Raw genomic sequence first — 24050 nt, forward strand, 5'->3', positions numbered from 1 at the left:
CCTCTTCTCCCCCACCCACGCCCCCGCAGGCTGGTAGGAAGCACAAGAGCTCCAAGATCAAAAGGCTGAGCACTCCAGCCCTTTGTGCAGAAAGGTGAAGGAGAGAGGTAGACGCCTGCTTCACATGTGGAGAGAAGGAGATGCCTCTCAGTGTAGGAGTACGTTTTGGTTGCAATTCTCTACAAAGTGGAATAATGGTGAAAAACAGTCACTCAGAAGTGGAGTTCCCTGTAAACTGATGGGTTTTCCTCACAGACTCATAGGAAGGTTGGGAAATCCACAATCAGTGGGGAAAACTCGTAGCATTGACAGGTCTGTAGTCCCCACAGAGATAAGGAAAATGTTGTAAAGAATATAGTAAGGGCACCTAGGAATGACTAAGTCAAAAGTGGAGCTGGAGAAATTGTATTCTGGCCGGAGAGGAACAGTGATATTGATAGAATGGAGAGCAGCTGTGGACATAGTTGAAATACCGAAATGCACATTGGAAACAATATATGATAATGCATGGGACAAAATCAGAATTGATGTGTTTTGCTGGAAAAACATGATGATGACGCACTGTTTTAGCAACTTGCTATAAGTAGTGACACAGAAAGGTGCAGCTTTAGCTATGATCTGGCATGTTAAATTCATGGTTGCTCATCATAGAAATCCAAGAATTGTAATAACAGAGAGTGGACTACAGGTCATGAACAAGGAATTCCTGGACTCAGCTGAAGCTTACAAATTTCATCAAAAGAAGTCCAGTCCTAGATACCATCAATAAAACAGACTAGCAGACTATGCAGTCTATGTAGCAAAGAAGTTGCTAAAAATGATATAGGCATTTACAGGACATTCATCACTGAAGTATCTGGCTCCTATGCAATTGTACCAGCAGGACCCACCACAGACAAGGGTGGATACCGGAACCATGGTGGCTGTGAAGTGGGTTGTCTGGTGCTCTGTGCCCTGATTTGAGGAGGGAGGAAGGGATTCTGATCTTCCTTCATTACTGCTGGGGAACCTTATCTCAGGCCTGCTGCAAGAAATCATGATTTGGTTCACAGGCTAAATACTTGATACAAATACAATGTAGTAAAAACAGTTATTAAATTGTCAAAGAAACAAAAAAAAATACAATATGTGTGTTAGGTGTCAGTATAGTTCTACTTGAGTCAAGATCACTGGCACTTAGGGGTCTACTTCTTGTGTGATACATGATTTATGACACATTACCAGCTGATCTTACGCCATTTCAGTTAATTAGCACAAAAATATTAGAGAGATTGAGATATAAAAAATCCAGTAGAGAACATATTCAGAGACATATAGATAACAGCTGAAACTGAGCCTCTACCTGGGATTTAAATGTTATGCTAATAAAATTATAGCAATATGTTAGAAATAGTTGTTTGGTAAGTAATTTGTCTTTAAATAATCCATCTATTAACACAAAACCAAGATGCAAAATCTCAGTCATGATTTGAAAAAATAAACTTGTAAAAGAAGTGTGTCTATTATATAACTGATGGATGCACATTTTTGGCATTTATTTACATGTTTATCAGGTATTCAACTGGGAGCTGATTAAAAGTCTCCAAATTTTTTTCCCATTAATAAGGTCTATTCCAGACTGTTTTTTCAGATTTATGACTCTCCATCTCCCACTATTAAGAAAACCAGTTGAATGGAATTCATTCTAGCTCTGAAACTCTGTGTGTGTATGTAATTTGTCTGCTTCTAAAATGCTACTTCCTAAAGTTGATGCAGGGATCATACTTACTATCCAAGTTATAACTTCACTTTGAATAGTACAGTGCACACATTATATTACCCGTGTCCATTGATGTTAATCTGGAAATTGGACATTGTAGCAAAAGTGTTAAAATTATACAGCTCATAAATATTTGAAATAAACTTCTTTATTAAAAAAAGGAAAGCTGAAATCAATAAAAAAGTGGTAAAATAAATTATATCTGATATGGAGAAGAATGTCCTGTAAAGGGAAGTACATTTAAAATAATTACAGGAGACCACATCAGCACAATAACATTAGCTAGCACTTAAATGGAAAATTAACCAATTTTTCTCATCTGAAAGGAAGTTCAGGACACACGTCTCAAAAGCAGAGGGTCTTTTAACATTCAAGCACTTGAAATGGGCTGCAATTGGCTTTGTTTTATTTAACAGGGCAGAATCCGATGCTTAGCATGAGCACAGAAAGAAAAGGAGGACTTGTGGCACCTTAGAGACTAACCAATTTATTTGAGCATAAGCTTTCGTGAGCTACAGCTCACTTCATCAGAGTGAGCTGTAGCTCACGAAAGCTCATGCTCAAATAAATTTTGTTAGTCTCTAAGGTGCCACAAGTCCTCCTTTTCTTTCTGCGGATACAGACTAACATGGCTGCTACTCTGAAACCTGACACTAGCACAGAGATGGTCTTGAGTAATGCTTGTGGATAGAAAGGGATGTTCCTAAGGTGTCAGATGCCGGGTAGTTTTTTCCAGAAATAACTAAAAATGTATAGTTTATAGAAAGAAGAAATGGGGACACTCCTTTAAGTATATTATTTTCCAAAGTCAGTAGTGAGATCTGTCTGTGTATCATAGCTAACTAAAACATTTTATAGATGGTCAAGGGAATTTTGTTTAAGGGTTGGTGAATCTTGTTTGTTTTATCAAGGATAACATAAGCAGTTTATAAATGGACAGCAGAAAGTGATATTTGTGATAATTACCGGGTGAACAGCACATCTGACCACCCACCCTTTGGTTTCTCTGAGTGCATTCCCTCTCAGTAGTCCTAGATTATTACATAGCAGTTCCATAACCATGAGAAACTTAACTAAGACAATGGGTGCACTTAAAACACTACAGAGGGTACAGCTGCAGCTGCACCCCTGTGGTGCTTCAGTGTAGACACTTACTATAGCAATGGAAGGGGTTCTTCTGTTGCTGTAGGTAAGCCACCTCCCCAAGAGGGGGTAGCTAGATCAACTGAAGAATTCTTCCATCAACCTAGTGCTATCTGCACTAGGGGTTAGGTCAGTTTAACTACATCTCATGGGTGTGGATTTTTCACAACCTGAGAGATGTAACTATGCCAGTATAACTTTTCAGTGTAGGCCAGCCCAAAGTTCTATGAAGTGACAATAGTATTAAACTTAGGTACGTAAAGAAGCCATTCAAATGAAATAGTTTTTTATACACCCACTATAAGGGACCAGGACATAGGTGGTCTGGCCTAGTGTTCACAGCTGAGCTGGTGTCCACACGTCAAGGACAGCCACAAGACATTAGTCCATGAGCAAAGGTCAAAGGAATCACTAGACCTATGTTCAATAAGCAAGAGTCAGGGTCAGAGTCTGGCTGGGGGCGGAGACTTGAGACCAGAGGTAGTACCAGGCTGGAATCTGGAGGCAAGAGTCAGGGTCAGGCTGGGGTTGTAGACTGGAGATCAGAAGACAAGATGTGGTCAGGAGTCACAGCAGGCCAGAAGTCCAGGGTACTTGACCAATCAGAAGGCTGCAGTGTACTGTCATTCTGGACCCTTTGGGCGGTACTTCCTGCAGTGCCCAGTCTCTGCAGTGTTCCCTGGATGTGGCTATGCCTGCCCTTCCAGTGGCAATGTGAGAATATCAGCCATTATAGGCTCTACAGATCTGGGTTCTAATCCCATGGAGCCTTACTCACAAACTCACTTTAAGGCAGTGGTCCCCAAACTTTTAATGTCATATCTCCCTTACCCCTGTATGCGCCCTCCTGCGCCTCACCCCCAGGTGCTGTGGTTGGGAACCAGGGATGGGAGTGGAGCTGTGGTTCCCGGGGGTGGGGAATGTGGGTGGGGTAAGAAAGCCAAGGCTGGGGGCAGGGCTGGGAGTGGGGTCAGGGCTAGGAGTAGAGTTGTGGCCGGGGGCCAAGGCTTAGGGCAGGACTGGGGCTGGGCTGCAGTTGAGGCCAGCAGCCAAGGCTGTGGCCAGGTATGGAGCCAGGCCAGAAGCCATGGGAAGATGCTAGGGCTGTAGCTGGGGGCATGGCCAGGGCTGGGAGTGGAGCCACGGCTAGGAGGTGGGGCTGCTGCTGGGGGCAGGCCAGAGCAGAGCTGGGGGCAGAGCTGGGCTGGGTGGCACTCCCTCCCCCTGCCCCCGTGGGGCCTGGCACAGGCCCCACCATGCCCTCCCCCCCCCAAATGTTCCTGTGCACCCCTCTGGGGGGCATGCCCCACAGATTGGGGACCACTGCTTTAAGGAATGGTTTTGAGACAGGCATATTAATGAATACTAAGAATCTTAAATTCAAAGTAATTCCCATTAGTTCACTGTTTAGTTTGTTTCCTCTCCAGGAGAATGCAATCGGTACAATCTAGTGCTAATATGAGAAGTTTTAAGTGCCTAACAGTGTTTCAATATCCAATGAAAATTATTGCAAGAACTGATTAAATGTAATTCCTTTGCAATGCTTTTGCAAACATCATGTCACCAATGGTGCTGAAGTTTTGGTAGTGTCATGTGGCAGAAGCAATGTTGGCCTGGAAGAATGTTTCTTCTCAGTACCAGGTTTACAATGGTGCCAATGATGCTCTGGTGCTGGCCCCACACTCAGAAGGGGCCCGGGCACCTGGACTGTGGCCCTGCCCCCAACCCCCGATACCCCACCCCACTCGGTCTCTTCCCCAAGGCCCCCGCTTGCTGCTCACTCCTCTCCACTCCCTCCCCCCTGTGCAAACAGTGGGTGGGGCTTAAGGGGGGAAAGGCCTCGTGGGGGTGAGGCCTTGGAGCAGAGCATGGGCAGGGCCTCGTGGGGAAGAGGCCAAGCAGCGGCGGGGCCTCAGGCGGAGTGCGGCTGGAGCAGGGGGCAGGGCCACAGTCCAGGTGCTGGGATTTACAAAAGATTAATCCGGCCCTGCTTCTTCTTGGTGCTGTTTTGTGGTTTCTTTTTTCTTTGCCTTTTGTTGCTGTTTACTTACTTGGATGAGATGAGATTAACAGGCTCAGAAGAGATCAGAGTGCTGAGTTGGTATGTCAATTTAAAGAGAGAGACTTTTTTTCATCCATAGTCTCCGAAGGTGGAAGATGGACCTCTTTCATCAGAGGCTTAGCAGGATCCAAATATCAGCTGTTGTCACCCTTTCATTGGTTGTACCTTCATGGAAAGATCTAGGTAGCATCTTTAGCTCCTGAATATGCTCCTAATAATTCATATGCCTCAGGATTGTAAATCTTCAACTTCATGATCTTCAGTGCCACTCACTCAAATTTGGCCCATGCCATGTGAGCACAGGACGGGTGATAGGAGCAGCTGGCATTGGGAATGCTGAGCCAGGAGTGGGGTCCTGGTCAGCAGCCAGGAAGGACTCGGGGACGGTGGGTGAGAGCCTGGCATTGAGGATCCCATCATAAAAACAACTAAGCTAAGTGGGGAGTGTTGGGGGGCTGCAAGGTGAGGAGTTGTGGGGACTGTGCAGGGGGAGGATGTTGGTGGGAGTGGGGCATGTTGGGGACTGTGGCCTATGGGGCTGAGATGTTTGGAGCTTCTGTGAATGAGAAGTACATCAGGGCTCCTGGGATGTGTGTGTGTGAGGGGGGCCATCAGGGTAAGAGGGCGGCTGGTGGAGGGTTGTTGGGGTATATGTGGGGTGGGATGAGCATTCAGAGAGGTGTGCAGTATGAGGAATGTATGGGGTGGAGGCACTTTGCTGAACAGCCCCTATTCATGCCATACAGGGCTGGCAGCAGCTGGAGCAGAACTGGAGCGAGGTCGAGTGCTGCTCAGGTTTGGCTCAGTAGCCCCTTCATCATGACGGCGGGATGGCTGGGCCAAAAATGAGTGAAAGTGGAGAGCTCCCAATTTCCACAGTGCATAGGCCCCAAAATTCTTTAATCACCATTAAATGGTTACATTGATGCTTTGTGGATGTGATGTCATGAATTTGGCCTCATCCTGCAAACAGCTCCAGGTGGGCAGACCCTTACACCCTCCCAGAGCCCCACTGAAGTGACTGGGGCTTAACACCTTACTGAGTTGGTGAGCAACAGCTATGCTGTGTTCTTGCCACCTAATATATTTGTTCAAAAATGTACATATTGTAAATAAATCAGTAATATCCTGTGTCTGCATCCACTCGTTTCCTTCCCACTAAGGAATGAAGAGACTTCTTAGGTGAAATTCTGAAATTGTCAGAATTTTTTTTCATTGACATCCACAGGGCCAGGATTTCACCCCTGGAGTTCAATTTTTTTGCTACATTTATTATTATTATTGTTTATTATTTATTTTGTTATTTATTATAGCACTTAGGAGACCCAGTCATGGACCAGGACCCATTATGCTAGGTGCTGAACAAACAAAAAAACAAAGTGATGGCCCCTGCCCCTTAGAGCTTACAATCTAAGTATAAGACAAAACACAACAGATGGATACAGACAGATGGGGATGCACAATACTCGTGAGCACGCTAGGCAGTGGTCTCAGCAAAGCAGCACCCTAACCGTTGTCCAGTTTTTTGCTGGCATTACAGGAGATGTTATTATTTCTAGTTGCACTGCCAGCTGCTCACCCCGATCGGGAATCCTTTGTGCTAACTGCTGAAAAAACAGAGGTAGACACAGTCCTTTCTCACAAGAGTAATTAGATAGTGTAACATCATAAAAATTTAATCCTTTATTTACCGTACCTGTTCTATAGAAATAGGGTATATATTAATCACTGAGCAATTGTTAACAAAAGGAGGAAATGATATCATAGAAAACCATATAGTAACACAATATAGTTTCTGTTATTAGAATTGATAGCACAAGAGTTGTACATTTAGATCAAAATGTATTAGGCTGGGAGGATTGGGGAACTGTTTCTATGATATTCCATTAATTGATGCATTAAAATTAGTATTTATAGTTAAAATTTCCAATGTTTCAGCATGAAGCACAGCCATACTTTTGCCTTGAACCTGAATTTCTATGAAATCTCTAATTTTCTAAGTACCTAACAATCACTGAAATCATTTTAATAGAAAATGTCGGGCATTGTCACAGGAATTTGGCGTGTGTTGAATACAAAGTAGTAGAAACAGTGCTTTTTACCTGAATTCCTCTTATTGATTTGTGAAAATGGAATGACAAACAGATGCAAGACCTAAAGACTTTAGGATATTATGAACAGATAAATGGATAACGAATATGTAAAAGAACAACTCACAAGGAAACAAGTAAGGCTTTATACTGTAAAGAATTGAATTAAAGAAGGGTGTCACTCGTGCGGTCTACACCTGGGTGTGCACCTGAGAGCTAGGAACAGTGAGCAAGCACTGCCCAAACCCATGTGGCATAGCAACCCATAGGATTCATTGGTTGGATCTAATCATAACAGACTGGTGTCAATGCAGTTATGGGGGTGGAGCCATATTGTAACAGTTGGAACCTTTACACTTTTCTTTGTCAAAGTGTTGCACGTGGCTGATCCAAAAGGGTCAAGGAGGATGTGGGGCATATTTGCCACTTATCCCTAAAGCAGTCAGCTGTAAAGGAGAAGTGCAGAGTGCACCCCCTTAAAGGGGAGATGCAGTAGCTGTTATCCTCTGGAACTCTGGAAGCCTTTGGATTGTTTGAGGCACAATGCCTCCCAGATTTTCAGAGATGGGGCAGCGCAGCATTCAGGGGGCAATGCATTAATGACACAATTTTATGTCATTCTGAAAACAAGAACTATTAATTGTAGGACTCAATCCTGTACTCATCGCTCAGGAATCAGTAGAGCAGGGGTTTACAAACTTCATTGCACTGCACCACCCATTCTGACAACAAAAATTACTACAGGACCCCAGGAGGGGGGACTGAAGCCTGAGTCCACCAAGTCCTGCCACCCTGGGTGCGAGGGAGCAAAGCCAAATTCCCACCGCCCCAGGCCCAGGGGCCAAAGCCCAAGGTCATCAGCCCCAGGCAGGGGGCCTGTAACCTGAGCCCTGCTGCCTAGGGCTGAAGCCCTCGGGCTGTACTTGGGCTTTGGCCCTAGGCCCTAGCAAGTCTAAGCCAGCCCTGGCAACCCCACTAAAATGGGGCCATGATTCGCTTTGGGATCTTGATCCACAGTTTGAGAACCACTGCTAGAGTTTTACCTGACAAGGGGTGCAGGGCATGGTCCTGGAACCAAGATAAACTGTTATGTTCTTCTTTTAATTGAGTGAGCAAACATTTCAACTTCCCATAAACTGTGAATCATAAAGCACTATTATTATTTTATTTGCATTACGCTAGCACCTAGCCATTATTATTTGGATGATGCCATTTATGTGTCATAGAAGTTTTACAGGTTACCAAACTAAAATTGCAGAAGCTGATGCAAAGTCATCAGGAATCGAAGATGTGAGAAAAATTAGTTCTTTCTTTTTCTGGTAGCTTGAAAATAATAAATACATTTGTTTTCAAGACTTTCTGGACCAGAGCTGGTGTAAATTGGCATAGCTCCATCTGACCCACTGGAGTTAAGCTGATTTACACCAACTGAGAATCTGGCTCTATGTGTTTCCATTAATATAGAGATGCTGGTTTTATCTGATGTTTATATTAACGTTTATTTCACCGAACTGTTTTGATAGATTCTGGTTCACTTTCTAAGTTCCTGAAAACCATTGGTACAGAGACCCCAATCTACAATGAGCTCTGTACAAACAGGGCCTATACCCATTAGAAGCTCCGTTGCAAATAATATCTTAGTTTAGTGCTCTACATAAGATTATGAAACTTTATTTTAAGTACAGAAAATATAAGTAAAATAAGAGAAGAGCTATTGTTTTGTATGCAGATCTCTTGTATGCAATAGCTAGTGTAACTAATTAACCATGACTCTCTTATGACTGGGAAAAATAACCCAGAATTTACAATATCAGCATTTTTTCTTTACTTAAATACCATCTGATTCTGTAAAATAATGGTCTGGAACCAAGGGAACCTGATGGCCACAGCAGGTATGCAGCAAATTAACCCAAGGTTATTTAGAGTTTTAATGAATAATTATATTAATTAATGCAGAAATTAAAATAGTTTTTAGCCATTTGAATGTTATATTAAGGGAAATTTCTTATCACAGAAAAGCGTCTGAGAAGCATGCTAATTTAATAACAAAGTACAGTTTGAATCCTAATTAGAGAGAGGAAAACAAACTAACTAAAAGCACTAACAATATCTGTTACCCTGTTTGAGTTGTTACCCTGTTTGAGTTCATTAATTATCAGCCCAGTTTACTGAAGCCCTATAAAACCTTTTGTTAATTTCATATTTGATCTGCTTTCCTGGGCCAGATACATTATATATGCGCAAGGGCTGCAAGACTGAAACACACATTCTTATCTCCTACTGATGTTAATGGGAATTTTGAATGTAAAAAAATGTCAGTTCAGATGGAGCTGATACTATTGTGTCCTGTTGAGCAGAATTAATAGCATTCCAGGAAGTAGTGAAGACTTTTTTCCCACTCAAATGATCTGTTTTATCAATTACTGGGGAAAACTTGGGCTTGGTTACTCACCCCCTCTACAAAAGGCTACCATTTGTAGTGTATATGTAGTCACGGGTGAAGTCTACCCTGATGAGTTCCTTAAAGAGGCCAGATTAAAGAACAGTGTGGTCTTATTCTGATTTACGTGTCTGTGTGTGTTGCTTAGAATGACATATTTACAATACCTTTTAAAATGATATGAAGTCACTATAAGGAATCCAATAACTGTCCAAATTATTATGTATATTTCCAGTTATGTTTGGTCCTTGTGTCTCCATCACTGAGGGACAAAACAAAAAACCAACAATATTCAAAGTATTTAAAAGTCTGGATTTTGTTCTCATTTTTGTAGTAAGTAGGAATTTTCTGTAGGCTCATAGCTTCACCTGCTTTCATATATAAAATAAAAATCCTGAATTTGATTTGTTTTACACAGGAGTAACTCCATTGACCTCAGGGAAGTTAATCTAGGCTCACACTGGTGTAAGGAAAATCAGAACCAGGTGAATGGTGTCTAAGTAGATGAGCAGCCACACATAAAAAACATTTAGTAAAGTATCCATATGAGTCTGATCCTGCTCTCTCTTGCCAAAAGTACAATTAACGTCAATGGTTTGGGAGGAGTAAGGGCAGTGTAACTGGGTCCCAGAAGTCCTGCCTAGACATCAGTAGGACAGAAAATGGAAATGGAAATCTGAACTTCTATCTCCAACTCCCTCAGTTGCTCCCTTGGTATTGAAGTACCTGTAGCGTTTAAAGTCTTCCAGTGGTTTGAGGCATCTAGCAGTAGTAGCTTGTGCCAACTGTAATAACTGGCACAAGCACTGGGTTTCATTCTTGACTCTGATTTTCCTGTCCTGTGGTCTAATACAAAATTTCAAATTTATTCAAGTGTAGCTTATGACCTGTGAGCTTCTTATACCCTTTAAATGATGATTTTTAAAAAAATCTCATATAGAAATTGTTATAAATATAAAGGGAAGGGTAACCACCTTTCTGTGTACAGTGCTATAAGATCCCTCCTGGCCAGAGGCACCATCCTGTTACCTGTAAAGGCTTAAGAAGCTCAGCTAACCTGGCGGGTACCTGACCCAAAGGACCAATAAGGGGACAAGATACTTTCAAATCTTGGAGCGGGGGAGGAGGCTTTTGTTTGTGTTCTTTGTTTACATGTTGTTCTCTCTTGGGACTGAGAGAGGCCAGACAGAAATCCGTCTTCTCCCACCCATCCTAATCCAAGTCTCCAATATTGCAACCCGTATAGGTAAGCCAGGCAAGGTGGATTAGTGTATCTTTTGTTTTATGTGAATTTTCCCTGTGTTAAGAGGGAGGTTTATTCCTGTTTTCTGTAACTTTAAGGTTTTACCCAGAGGGGGATCTTCTGTGTTTTGAATCCCTGTAAAGTATTTTCCATCCTGATTTTACAGAGATGATTTTTACCTTTCTTTTTTTTAAATAAAATCCTTCTTTTAAGAATCTGACTGATTTTTCCATTATTCCAAGATCCAGGGGTTTGGGTCTTTGACGATTTTGTAACAAATTGGTTAGGATATTATTCTCAAGCCTCCTCAGGAAAGGGGGTGTGTAGGGCTTGGAGGGATATTTTGGGGGAAGACATCTCCAAGTGGTCTCTTTTCCTGTTCTTTGTTTAAAACGCTTGGTGGTGGCAGCATACTGTTCAAGGACAAGACAAAGTTTGTACCTTGGGGAAGTTTTTAATCTAAGGTGGTAAGAATAAGCTTAGGGGGTCTTTCATGAGGGTCCCCACATCTGTATCCTAGAGTTCAGAGTGGGGAAGGAACCCTGACAGAAATATAGGTTGAAAAATATGACTCTTCAAGTCATTTAGCTAAAGCAATGGCCACTGGAGACCTGATCCTGCAAGGTAATAGGATCATTTGCCAAGTGGTCGCATTTAAAATTTATTTTATTTGTGAAAAATTCTACTGGCTTGAGAGAGATTCTCTATACTTAAACGGGCAATACTGCTAGAAATGGTGATATGTCTCAGAATAAAACTGAGGTGTTTCAATCTACGTATCCAATCTAAAAAAATTCATACTTTTGCGAAGAATGTCTGAAAGCAAATTCTTTATCTCTTTTACTCTCTTGACTTAAATATGCCCAAATGGACTTTTTTTCTTCAAAATGTGTGTGTGAAAGAGAGAAAGTGTGCTTTCTGACAGAAAAGACCTTGTACCACAGGACACCTTGAATCACATACAAGATTTCAAGTCACAATGAATTCCCTTACCACCCTCCCACCCACTTACTATAGCTACGAAAACACTGAGAACAGGAATTCCTAATGGTAATATTGTAAATGAACTCTAAACAAAACGGGCAGTAATAGACACCAGTGTGAAGTTACATAAAGTTTAATACACTTTATCTCATTCATTATATCAGCAATATATGCTGTGAGTTTCAGCCAAATGGTTAATGCTGTAAAATAATACTTCTGTATAGTATTCATGAATGAATTTCATTCTTGCCTATTCTAGCTCAGAAGCATTAGTGGGGCCTGGACCATGAAGGAGAGCATCTTTCTATGTGTATGAATCAGATTCAGTACATGAGATGAAGAGATTATGACAGTTTCAGCGTGCTTCCCATGCATATACATACCCCGTTTGCCATACAAACTAGTTTTGTAGTAATTCATTCAAAATGTGACTAGATTTTAACAAGCAAGAGATTTTTAAGGGAATCAAGACAGTGACTGGAGATCTACCTTCCACCACTCCCAAAGAAAAAGTAAACTTCACCAAGGAAATCAAGTGTAAAATGACTAGATCCCTTCCATGAACACACAAAAAGTTGGAAACCTCATCTGACCATATATAAGCCAGATTTAGCCATTTACAATATAAAAGTGGTAACTAAATAACTAAAATACTATTTCTCTAGTTTTTCCAACCAGATTGTATTTCCTCTTTTCATTCTTGGCCAACAGGGAATTGACCCATAGGGAATCTGCCACATGCTAAACCACTATTGAGAATTACTAGAAAAAGGAAGTATTTTGCAATATAGTTAATGAATTGATTAAGCAAGAAAATTAATAAGGAACATAAATACACTAGAGTACTGTGCAGTAATTCTGTCCATAGACTTACCTTAGTGCTTGCTGAAATAGCGTAATTAATCCCACTAACCTATCGTGTTAATTGTTCTTTGGATTTTCTTTAAAACAAAGCAATGCTAGGCCTTTTCTGTTACTGTGTTATGGATAAGGACATCTCATCTTAGGTTTATATGTGATTTATGAATTTAAATACAAGGATTTACAAAGGTGAAAAAGGAAGCTTCCAGAGGGGCTTATAAGTACAGTTTAATAAATGTGATAAATTTAAATCAAGCTGACACATCATTTTAGGAAGGGATTGCATGTTTGGAAAAAGCTGTACGTAAGGATAGGCAAACACAGTACAGAATATATGAATATAAGGCCATTAATTATAAGTTAAGTCGGCATTATTACACACCACAAAACTATGTATGCCATTAGTTCATGTAAATGAGTCCCTGAGCTAACCACAGGTGCTGTCTGCAACTGACTTGCTTTCAGGAGTTTTAGGCTTTTACTGTGTAAAAAAAAAAGAAAAGAAAAACCAAAAACATATGAATGATTCCTGGAAAAAAATCAAAGGTGGGTCAACCCTTTTCCTGCAAATATTCCTCTGTTTAATTTATTTGTAATGCTTACTTACTGGTACCATGCTAGTCCTTATCCTGTAAAGATAACAAATTAATTGGTTGACATAGAACAGCTTTATTCTGGACAGAGAAATGTTGTCACCTGTCAAATAAAATATAATTTTCGTCCTTCATTTCTTGATAAACTGCTTAATAAGTTCCATCAAGTACTTTTCTCTTCCATTTGCAAGTTACCCAAACTCTCATTTAATCATTTTAAAACCAGTATACCATATCAATGACATTTTGGGAGTAAATCTAAATGAAGATTATAATACCATGCCTGTATTCAATGCACTATTTCACATCATGTCTTTGAATTCCAATCACTTTAAGAAATAGTGAGCTAAATTCTATTTAGTTAAACTGCTGTAACTCCATTGACTTCACTGATTTTACTGAAAGCAGAATTTGGCCTGCCGTATGTGCCGCAAATATAGATTGAAACTTTTGAAATGTGTAGACCAGGGATCGGCAACCTTTGGCACCCGGCCCGTCAGGGATATCTGCTGGTGGGCTGGGACGGTTTGTTTACCTGCAGCGTCTGCAGGTTCGGCCGATTGCAGCTCTCACTGGCCGCGGTTTGCCATTCCAGGCCCATTGGGGCTGCGGGAAGCATTGTGGGCCGAGGGATGTGTTGGCCGCCGCTTCCAGCAGCCCCCACTAGCCTGGAACGGTGAACCGCGGCCAGTGGGAACTGTGATTGGCCGAACCTGCGGACGCTACAGGTAAACAAACCATCCCGGCCCACCAGCGGATATCCCTTATAAGTCGCATGCCAAAGGTTGCCAATCCCTGGTGTAGACAATTGAAAGACAATTTCAACTTGAAAGTAAAGAAAACAAGGCCAGATTTTCAAAGGTTTTACACACACAGTTTTATGTGAAAAACTTACACACAATTTGCGCGTACATTTACTGGGACACAAACTGTATATGCCATTGGCCAGTTATGGTCACTTCTCTTACCTGACTTTAATGAGAGCAGGAACCAGCCCTAAATCAGACGGACAATACTGCTAACACATGCTGCACCAGATGAGCACATGGGGGTTTTATCTCAGACTGGTACAGAATAAAACAGTGTTTCCTGAATTCCTATGTGTGGCCTAAATTATTTCACATGCATATCATTACCATGAAGTAAAATGAGAATGTACCTGCCAGAATACTAAGCTTTCAAAATAAGAGCCCAGTTTTGAATATGTATATTATTGAGTAACTTGTAAAATCACCTGGGGCCTGATTGTGGAACTTTGAAAGTCACTGAGAGTTTTGCCATTGACATTTATGGTGCAGGACTGGACACTTAATTCTTTCACATTAAATAGCTGACTTTAGAAGATATTTAGTGATGCACAGATAAGGACCGTGCCCTTAATAGGGACACTTTTGGGTGTTTGTATTTACTGTATGGACATGCAAGTCCTAGTATTTTGATGCCCTACAGAACCAGTTTGGTTTGATTCAGGAAAAGGAATACAGTTGCATTAGATGAATTGACTCGTCAGGCATAATTGTCAAGTATTTCTTGCTATTTTGTTTCTGGAGCCTGCAACAGACATGTCTATTATTTTCCCTTTCCAGGAGTTTGTCATGATTGTTGTGTTTGGTTTGGAATATATCATTCGTATCTGGTCAGCTGGCTGCTGTTGTCGCTACCGAGGATGGCAAGGAAGATTGCGATTTGCGAGGAAACCATTCTGTGTAATAGGTGAGTTTCCCAATTAATTTCAATGTAAATTCCAAAAGTTACAACCTAGACATCACAGGTTGGCTGATTTCTTGCACACATAATAACAGATTCAGTTTATTTACTTGATTTTACTGTAATTCTTTAAAAAAATGTCTGATTTGGAACCAACATGTTGGTGCAATAGTGAACCTGTGTAACAGCAGGATCTCAGCTTCATTACCCTCATCCTCTGACCTCCTTGTTCTCTCCAGTTGCTATTTGCACTCACTTGTTGCAACTCATTTCAAATTAGATTATAAACTCCTAGGGGCAGGAGACATATTGGCCTGTGTTTGTACAACACCTGGCACCAGGGGTCCCCAACCTAATTGCAGTAGCACCCAAAGGCCCCAATGCAAATAACAAATAATCTCACCAAAAAAGTCCTTCAGTTGCAGTGGGGCTGTAATGAGGGAAATATGAGTAGGTGGAATTCCCAAAAGAATCACTTTTGTTGAAGCTGTGATGTTTAGAATGCAAGAGCAGCCAATATTAGCCACGTTGCAGGTTCCTTACAAGTACACTGACCAAAGTAAGTATGGGTGTGTCAGGTAAAGGTTGATTGGGAGTGTATAGAGAAGGTCACAGTGGGTTTCGACCATTTTGCATTACTCAGAGGTGTATCATCTATAAAAGCATCATTATTAAGCACTTTACAATAAGTCCTATAATTATCAATTGTAGGGGCTTTTTCCCAATAAATACAGTAGAACTTTGAGTCCCATATCCGAACCATGGTTAGCCAGATCTAATGTGAAATTAGGGAACAACATGTCCCCTGAGGCTTACTGCACAGTTGGCTAAAGAGGAAAGCAGGGAGAGGAAGTTACCTGTTTCCCCAAGGCAACTGGCTGAAGAGGAGACAGAAGGGACTCGTGTGTAGAAACTCCACTCTCTCCTGTCTTTTCCAGGCAGCCTTCATTGGGGAAGCCAGCCCCTCAAACATTCCCTCTCCCTGAATTCAGCCATATGACTCCCCTGATTAATCAAACCCATGGGTATTTGCAGGTTTTTGGTACACTCAACTCTTTCTAATAATCAAGGTTCTACTGTACATAATTCAAGATAACAGAACCAGACAGTTCAGCACAGGTGGTTTATTAACGATAAAATAAGTCAAACATTTAAATAGCAGAAACATGTTTAACATCCCAGATTACTTGCTGCTGTCCTAGAACTCTTTGTTTGGAGATAGCCACAATTTGTTCAATCCAGCTTCAGTTTATCTTCAGTTTTCTTTCCTCCTACTGTGTGCAAGCCTTTTGCTGCTAATTAACTTCATTTTGGAGGTGTTAATTCCTTGCATAAAGTAAGTTAGTTAAGGGACACAGTCATGCTCAAAGTTACACATCCAAACCTGTGTTACTTACGAACCTGTCGATAATTAAAGAAGGCCAGATTATGGCCCATTCTGGGCACTAGCCGAAGGGAGTAAGAAGGGCATAAAGCACCCCATGTACCATAACGCAGCTTCCAGGACCTGGTGGGTAGCATGCTCCACAGTGCCGCTGTGTCCCCTCCTGCGTGCCAATGAGCAGGAAGGAGTGAGGAGTGAATACAGCTTTGACTCTGACCCCTGGCGGTGTATCTACACCAGCATATCAGGGAGCACATTCTGGCAGTCAGTCTCCCTTCTGGGCCATTCTAGGAGCAACACTGCAACATAGACTCCATTGCATGGGGCTAGGTCACAATCTAGACCAGAATTTTAAGCAATCGTTATATACTTTTCACTGTTTTCCCTGATTGTTTCTTGCTCTTCACTTGTTTCTAACTATTAAACTGGCCCCATTTGTTCCTATCTCTGCTTTTTCTCTTGGTCTATAGTATTCTCATGCTTCATGCCTCATGCTGCAGCATTTAAAAAATGAACTAATGGAAAAAAACGTAAGGAATGCCTTTCTATTTGTTAGCATTTGTAAAATGTTTTTCCTGGGTGGGGACTCTAAATGTTGGGCCTAAACTATCTGACAGTATTGCTTTAAATACTTAGCAATTTTCCTTTATGGGTTATTTTATTTTTACTTTTTGAACCACTTGAAAACTAGCATTCTTTTCTATTGTTTTTAATAGGTCTACTAATAATGGTGAGTCATATGGCTTTATTAGCTGAACTCCCCATTAAAGTCAAAGTAGAGTTCCTCTAAAATCCCATGACTAGATTTGGCTTTTTGTTTTTTAATCCTTATTTACAGTTCATTCATTCTACTTCCCATTTCAATGTAATAGTGATATCTTTACAGCCATGGTCTGTTTGCCCTTAATTTAACTTGCCTGTATATCCTCAGCAGATCTAACTACTTTTGCAGTCAAACACAATTACTTAGGTCATTGGCCTAAGAGGTAGAAATAATAAATGTTCAGATTACCAAAAAGGTCAAGTTCAGAGAGCCTTTCTTTTGTTTAGATTTCATTAATGACCTGTCAGTGTGTAGTACTCACAACCAAAGGCCAATACTTACAATAATGAGCCTATGATGTCAGTAAGTCTGACAAGTTAGTTTACAAACAACTCTGGGTGCTCCTTGGTAAGAAAAGATACATCAGTACATGTTGGCCTGCTTTGCACCCTATTCGCTGTCTCAGAGGATATGGGAAATATAATTGTGCTATTCATCCTGGCTATGTATTTTGTGTTAGATTGAGAACTGCCTGATATCCCTTATTTTACCTAATTACTACTTGGCCAGTGTATCTCATCCACAGAGCACACAAGCGCTGACCCGTGTACTAGGCATATCAATTTGAAGCTGGAATTTCAGGACTGCAAAGGATGTTGCCATATTGTGCTGTAGAGGCTCACAGCGGTGAAGGGATCAAGGCCCTCACTTCCTAGCTTCTCTTTATTGGGCCCCAATGACTGTTGATTTAATATATGATCTGTCCTAATTTTGACATATTTGTCCTTTATTTAGAAAAATGATCATTTGGATTCCAGTACTATTTATATGGGTCTTTAATTTATCCTCTTCACTAAGGCAGTCAGACTGGTCAGATTGTGTCACTGAAGCGCAGGGTTGTGTAGGAGGAAGTGCACAGCCATACAGGACTTGGAAGAGTTTCCAAAAAGCAGCATGCCTCAGGAGGGAGCAATGCTCTCTGAAATTCTCCAGTATGCAAAGCCATACTGGATCAGACCAAAGATCCATCTAGCCCAGTATCCTGTCTTCCAGCGGTGACCAATGGCAGGTGCTTCAGAGAGAATGAACAGAACAGATAATCATCAAGTGATCCACCCCCTGTTGCCTATTCCCAGCTTCTGGCAAACAGAGGCTAAGGACACCATCCCTGCCCATCCTGGCTAATAGCTATTGGTGGACCTATCCTCCATTAATTTATCTAGTTCTTCTTTGAACCCTGTTATAGTCTTGGCCTTCACAACACCTTCTGGCAAAGAATTCCACAGTTGTGTTGTGTGTGAAGAAATACTTCCTTTTGTTCATTTTAAACCTGCTGCCTATTAATTTCATTTGGTTGTGAGGAGTAAATAACACTTCCTTATTTACTTTCTCCACACTAGTCATGATTTTATAGATTTCTATCATACCTCCCTTAGTCGTCTCTTTTCCAAGCTGAAAAGTCCCAGTCTTATTAATCTCGCCTCATATGGAAGCTGTTCCATACCCCTGATCATTTTTTTTGGCCCTTTTCTGTACCTTTTTCAATTCCAATATATCTCTTTTTGAGATGGGGGACCAGATCTGCATGCAGTATTCAAGATGTGGGCATATCTAGGACACACTTACCCTAGGATGTTGCAGCCACAAAACAGAAAAATCTGAGCCACTGCAAAATTACAATTTTTCATTAAAAGTCAGAAGGAACAAATCTGTGTTTGTGCGGTATTTAGCACAATAGAGTTTTGTCCATGACTGGGGTTCGTAGGTGCTATTTCAATATTTAAAACAAGAAATGAGAATAATAACAAGAAACTATCAGTTCTGTTAGGCAATTCATTGACATCCCAAAACAAAAAGTGCACTTGAATGGCAAAAATACACTTCTTCCTTTAAAAAGGCATTGGCTTTGTAGCTAGCATAGGGAAGGATGGTGTAGTTATTAGAGCTGGGTGAAATGTTTTTTGGAAAAATGGTTTACTTGTTGAAAAATGCAGTTTCAGTCAATCCAAAACTATTTGCAAATTTGATCCTATAAATTTCATCTGGGAAAAACTTTTCCAGGGCCAGATTCAGAGTGTGAGCATCCCCATCTCTCCCTATAACCTTTAGCACAGAGATTAAGGCACCTGGGATGTGGAAGACCCAGGGTTTGAATCCCCATTCTGGAACAGGAACTTGAACACAGATCTACTCCTCCCATATGAGCATCCCCACCACTAGCCTATAGGGTATTCAGGCGGGGTGGAGGGGGGGTTGCTCTCAGTCTCTCTTGTTGAAACCATTGCACTTTGAGTAAATAATAGAGCAGAGACTTGAACTCAGCCTCCACCCTTCCAGGCAGTGCCCTAACCACCAGGGTGCAGGCTATTCTGCATTCAGTCTCTCCTGTTGCAGCTGTTCTAATCTGAATAAACAGCCAAACATTCATTGTGTCAAAGAGAGAGCGTGAGAACAACTCTCCAGCTTGGTGATTAAGGCACTCACCTGGGAGGTAGAAAACATGGATTCAAATCTTTTCTCTGCCTGATTCAGAGTAGTCATTTGAATCTACAACTACCTCATCTTGAAAAATCAATTATTTGCCCATCTCTGATAGTTATCCATTGTGACAGGGGGAGGAGGACTTGGGGGTTCTGTTTTAGGTGGAGCTGGGATATCCAGGAAGAAATGTGCCAGAGGCGGCTTCAGAGACAAACTGGAGGGATGGATTTATGACTCGCGAGTATAAAGATGATAGCTGAAGCCATGACAGCTGATGAGGTCACCCAGGTCTGGAGAGAACAAAGGAAGGGACATGTCCCTTTTGATTCAGGCTGAAAAGGAGGAGAGAGAAGAAAGTAGAACTGCCCAGGAAGAGGACACTAAAGGAGCACTATGAGAGGTAGGAGATCGAGTTGAGTAATTGTTCCTGAAAGTCCAGTGAGGACAATCAATGAGGATGGCAAAGTGTATTGTTTCAAAACAGCAGACAGAAAGAGGAGAATGAAGAAGTCACACTTGGATTTGTTCAGGAAGAGATGACTGGTGACTTTCATTAATGCAATTTGAGTGGAGTGAAGTAGGGGAAAGCCAGATTGAAAAGACTCCAGGAGTCAGCAATGTAGAAGCCACAATCGTGGGACTAGGCAACATGCTCAAGGAACTTGGAAGTCAATGGGAGGAGAAAGATTAGACAGTAGCTGATAAGGCAGGAGGGACTGAGAAAAGATTTTTTAGCATAGGGCGGAGGCATATCTGAAGAGAGAGGCAAAGGAATCAGAGGAGAGACAGAAAGTGATTACAGATGCATGAGAGAAGAAAAAGAATGGCATGGGGGAGGTCAAGAGGTGACAGCAGATGAAAAAGAAAAGTGAATAGATAATTATCGTAATTATTTCAACATTTTCCTTTCCGGCCCTAGTACCCCCAGTTCATACATAACAATCTCAATCAGCACCTTATCATAGCAAATACAGATACACTGTGAAATTGTCTCTAAATTCAGAAAAAATATTTGTTAAGGGATTGTGCAAGTGGCATGTCTACAGAAAAGTTTAATAGTTTAAAAGTGAAATAAAAACTGTGATCGATATGATATTTCCTACACATCTACAATTGATCCAGCCATTTCCCTTCTTCTGGGAGACAGGATTAGCTAGGAATGTCAGATCTTGAATACCACCTCACATATTAGAGGGTTAGAATGGAAAACCCTCATACATCCACATTATTATTTTTAAAGAACTTTCATGGACATCTTACAGAAACACATGGCTATAAAGCCGCTCTGATACTGGGGTGTTTTAATTATTGGTCTAGCCATCACTGCTCTTAGAATCTGTCTCCTGTGTTTGTGGTCATTTGCTTCTGTGTTTGAGGTGTGAAAATTATGTGTTCCATCACAGTGTAACCATAGTCACATATATCACTTGATTACATGGAGTGAGGAACAAGAAATTAATCACCCAAACTTATGGCCAAAGTCAGAGATCTGCCTTCTACAATTTCCCAAACTTCTTGAGTTTCCACCAGTTTTCCTTCATTTCTTGGCCTTCCAGTGTGCCTAGTCCCATGAAATACTACCCTCTCCTAACTAGAGAAGCTACCATCTTATCAATGGATACTTTTGTAAGGACATTATTTATCCTTTAAATCTGCAATGCTCCTTCTAACCAGAGGTACCAGTAAAGTATTAATGGTCTGATGGATGCACCAGTAGCAAACATACAAGCTATCTAGATCAGCTCCCACTTTGGTTTGGTGTTTGTCCTGATTTCCCAAGTCTGCTGAAGTATGTCTGCAGTTGCTGGCACGGTAGTGTGACACAACTCACTGTGTTTGTAACCAGAATGAACTGGTTACTGAAAAGGGCCTTTCTGTAGCATGAGAAGACAGCAAAGAGCTGACTACCCCAGCCAAACATCTTTCTCCTTCTTTTTTTTACTCTTCAATAAATCCATATTGACCAGATAACTCAGGCAAAGGTGTTCAGAGATGGTCCCTCATCTCCTTCCTTTCCCAGACCCTGAGAAGTCTGTCCTGTGAGAATTACCATCTTTTGCTTTTCTGGAGTCTTATTACAGGCTGAAGTAGCTGGAAAACTGCTCCATGTTAGATCTTGTAAAAAATTAATCAAAGCCATGAATAAAAGGCACCACTAACAAACTTATCATTAGGTTCTAGTTAAGACTTTTGCTTTTGTGCTTTATTATGATGTCACCACCATCTCTCAGTAAATTGTTGCATACAGCAGGGAGAAAATTTAATTCTTGAACTTGTGTTATACCAATAAAATAAAAAATAGCAGGATCTTATTAAAGGGAATAAGGCAAAATGCCACATTTATTGTGAATGCAGAAAGAATCATAGTAAGCAGTTAGTTATAGCTATAACATTCCGTTCAATTTCATATTTATTCACACATTCATTCATACGCACACACACACAGGTTCTACAAAGTTGTTATCATAGTTACCAGCCTTAGAGTTGCTCATACCAAGCCACTGGCCAGGTAACCTGGACACGAGGAGGGAGCAGGGCCTTGTCAGATGCACATCTGATGCTCCTGGAAGTTGGTTTGCAGAATCAGACCGCAAAGTTCTCAGTTTCTAGAGTCCATTTTTATAGGAATTTCTTCCTATGCCAGTCTATGGGAATTGCTTTATCATGCTATTGCTGAATCAATCAGCAAATGGCACGTTCCTGACAGCTCCGTGCTGCCAGATGTTATCTTGTTCTTCGGTTCTCCCACCCTTGAGGCTGTTGGGTGGATTCCAGTCTGCCCTCCGGGGGGTCCTCTGGTTGTTTCCACTTGACGCCTTCTTCGGCTGATCGACACTGGATTCCCTGATCATTCATTTATTATAAGCATCCATCCACATACATCCTCTATCTCTATTTTAATCACAATTGTTAACAAAGCGAGATGAATACAACGAAAGAGCGGGGAGTCTCTGTGTGAGTTGTTGTTGTTACAAAGTATTGCTTTGAGAACAGACTCTGTCTTAGGATGTACTAACACAATTAGCAGCTTGCAAGTTTCACACAGAGGGGGAGAGAAACAGTAAAAATAAAAGACCAAAAACCAAGAGACCTTTTAGTTAGTAATACCCTGGAATTTAAACTATGGGGAATCAAACTCATTTGTGATTTTAATACAGAACTTCTTTAATATGATCCAGCATAACACTTGCATACACAAAAGCAATACTTAATGTACATGTAAGTGTACTGTTCATATTAACTGACTGTCTACAAATTCAGTGTATACTCTCATATAATTTTTGTACAGAACTCTCATTATAGTGCTCCTTCTAAAGCTGAATGATAGTTTAGGCTTTTAGTTGGTTACCAATAAAGTTTTTAAGTTTGTAGGCTATCTTACTACCCTCCCAGTTCGCAAGGTGTCTTCTTTCTACTGATGGCGAGAGTCAGGGAATTGTGCATCGGGCAAGTTAATTATATTCTGGCATCCTTTGCATCAACTGTGTGTTACTAGCCACTGAGCTTCCTCCCCAGCCGTCACCAGTGTCTCTAACAGCCCCTGAACCTGGAGTTGCAGTGTGTGATCTCTCTAGCTCTGCCTTGAAGGACAGTTGTTCCTCAGTAGTTCTTATGAAACTATGGTTGTGGTAGTAGAGTTTTCCATTGAATCTGAATGCCCCAACCTTGTGCAAAGTCCAGATTCGAATGTGGGTTTTCAGCCCCTTGTTTGGGAATGTTTTGACCTAATGTTTTGTTTTGAGCCCACTGTGACAGAATATACTCCTGTATTCACACCCTACACACTATTGTAATAATCTTTATACAAAGGATGCCTTGTAAGGTATCATTTCAAAACTCATAATTTGCTGGACAGTATTGTCCTGATAAAATATGTATGGTAACATTGTATGTGAAGTTATAAGAGTGCCCTGTATGGTGTATGTTCCAAACCCCACAGCCCTGCCCCAACAGAAGGCAAACAGGGCTGTCCTAATCAAAGGGGGGTGTGCTCTGCTTAATTTGCATTTAAGCATTAAACAGAGGCATCAAGCAGGAAGGGAAGATAAAGAGAGTTCATGCTTTCTGATGGTGTATTTCTCCAGTCGGGTAATGCTTTTCATGCATCTCTGTTAGTCCATTAGTAGTTTCCTTATAGCTGCTCCTACTTTATCACGAGACTAGCTATAGTACAATGAAAGTTATACAAGTTCAAATTCTGCTGATGTTTCAACTGTGCAGATTCCCAACAGGGAAACTTAAGTCCATTCTCCATAATCCATCTCTTGGATGTCATTCTTGGCAAACCTTGCTTTGGAACATTCAGTGATAGCAGTGGCTATTGTGTGTTACAGGATCTATTTCTCATTAATCAAAGTAGTAATTACCATCACAGAATATTTTTGTCAGCCCACTATAAACAAATCTACATCTAGGTTGTTGCAAGGTTGGTTGGGGGTTTAATTTATTTATGAAATGATATGTTATGTGCCCATCACCATAGTATTTAGGCACATTACATAGATTAAATGCAACTAGACAGTAAATCTACTGCCCTCAA

At 41.2% G+C, this 24050-nt stretch overlaps 1 protein-coding gene across 1 annotated transcript in view; it reads left to right on the plus strand.

Annotated features, from left to right (window-relative positions):
* The window catches only part of KCNQ5 (potassium voltage-gated channel subfamily Q member 5), a 536412-nt gene that overhangs the window by 408203 nt on the left and 104159 nt on the right, over positions 1-24050 (plus strand). Inside the window, exon 3 of the mRNA XM_084623334.1 lies at positions 14762-14888. Coding sequence (XP_084479460.1) covers positions 14762-14888 — 127 coding nt within the window. The remainder of the gene's footprint in view (positions 1-14761; positions 14889-24050) is intronic.

Source organism: Lepidochelys olivacea, assembly GCF_965140295.1.
Source record: "Lepidochelys olivacea isolate rLepOli2 genome assembly, chromosome: 3".
NCBI classification, from domain to species: domain Eukaryota; kingdom Metazoa; phylum Chordata; order Testudines; family Cheloniidae; genus Lepidochelys; species Lepidochelys olivacea.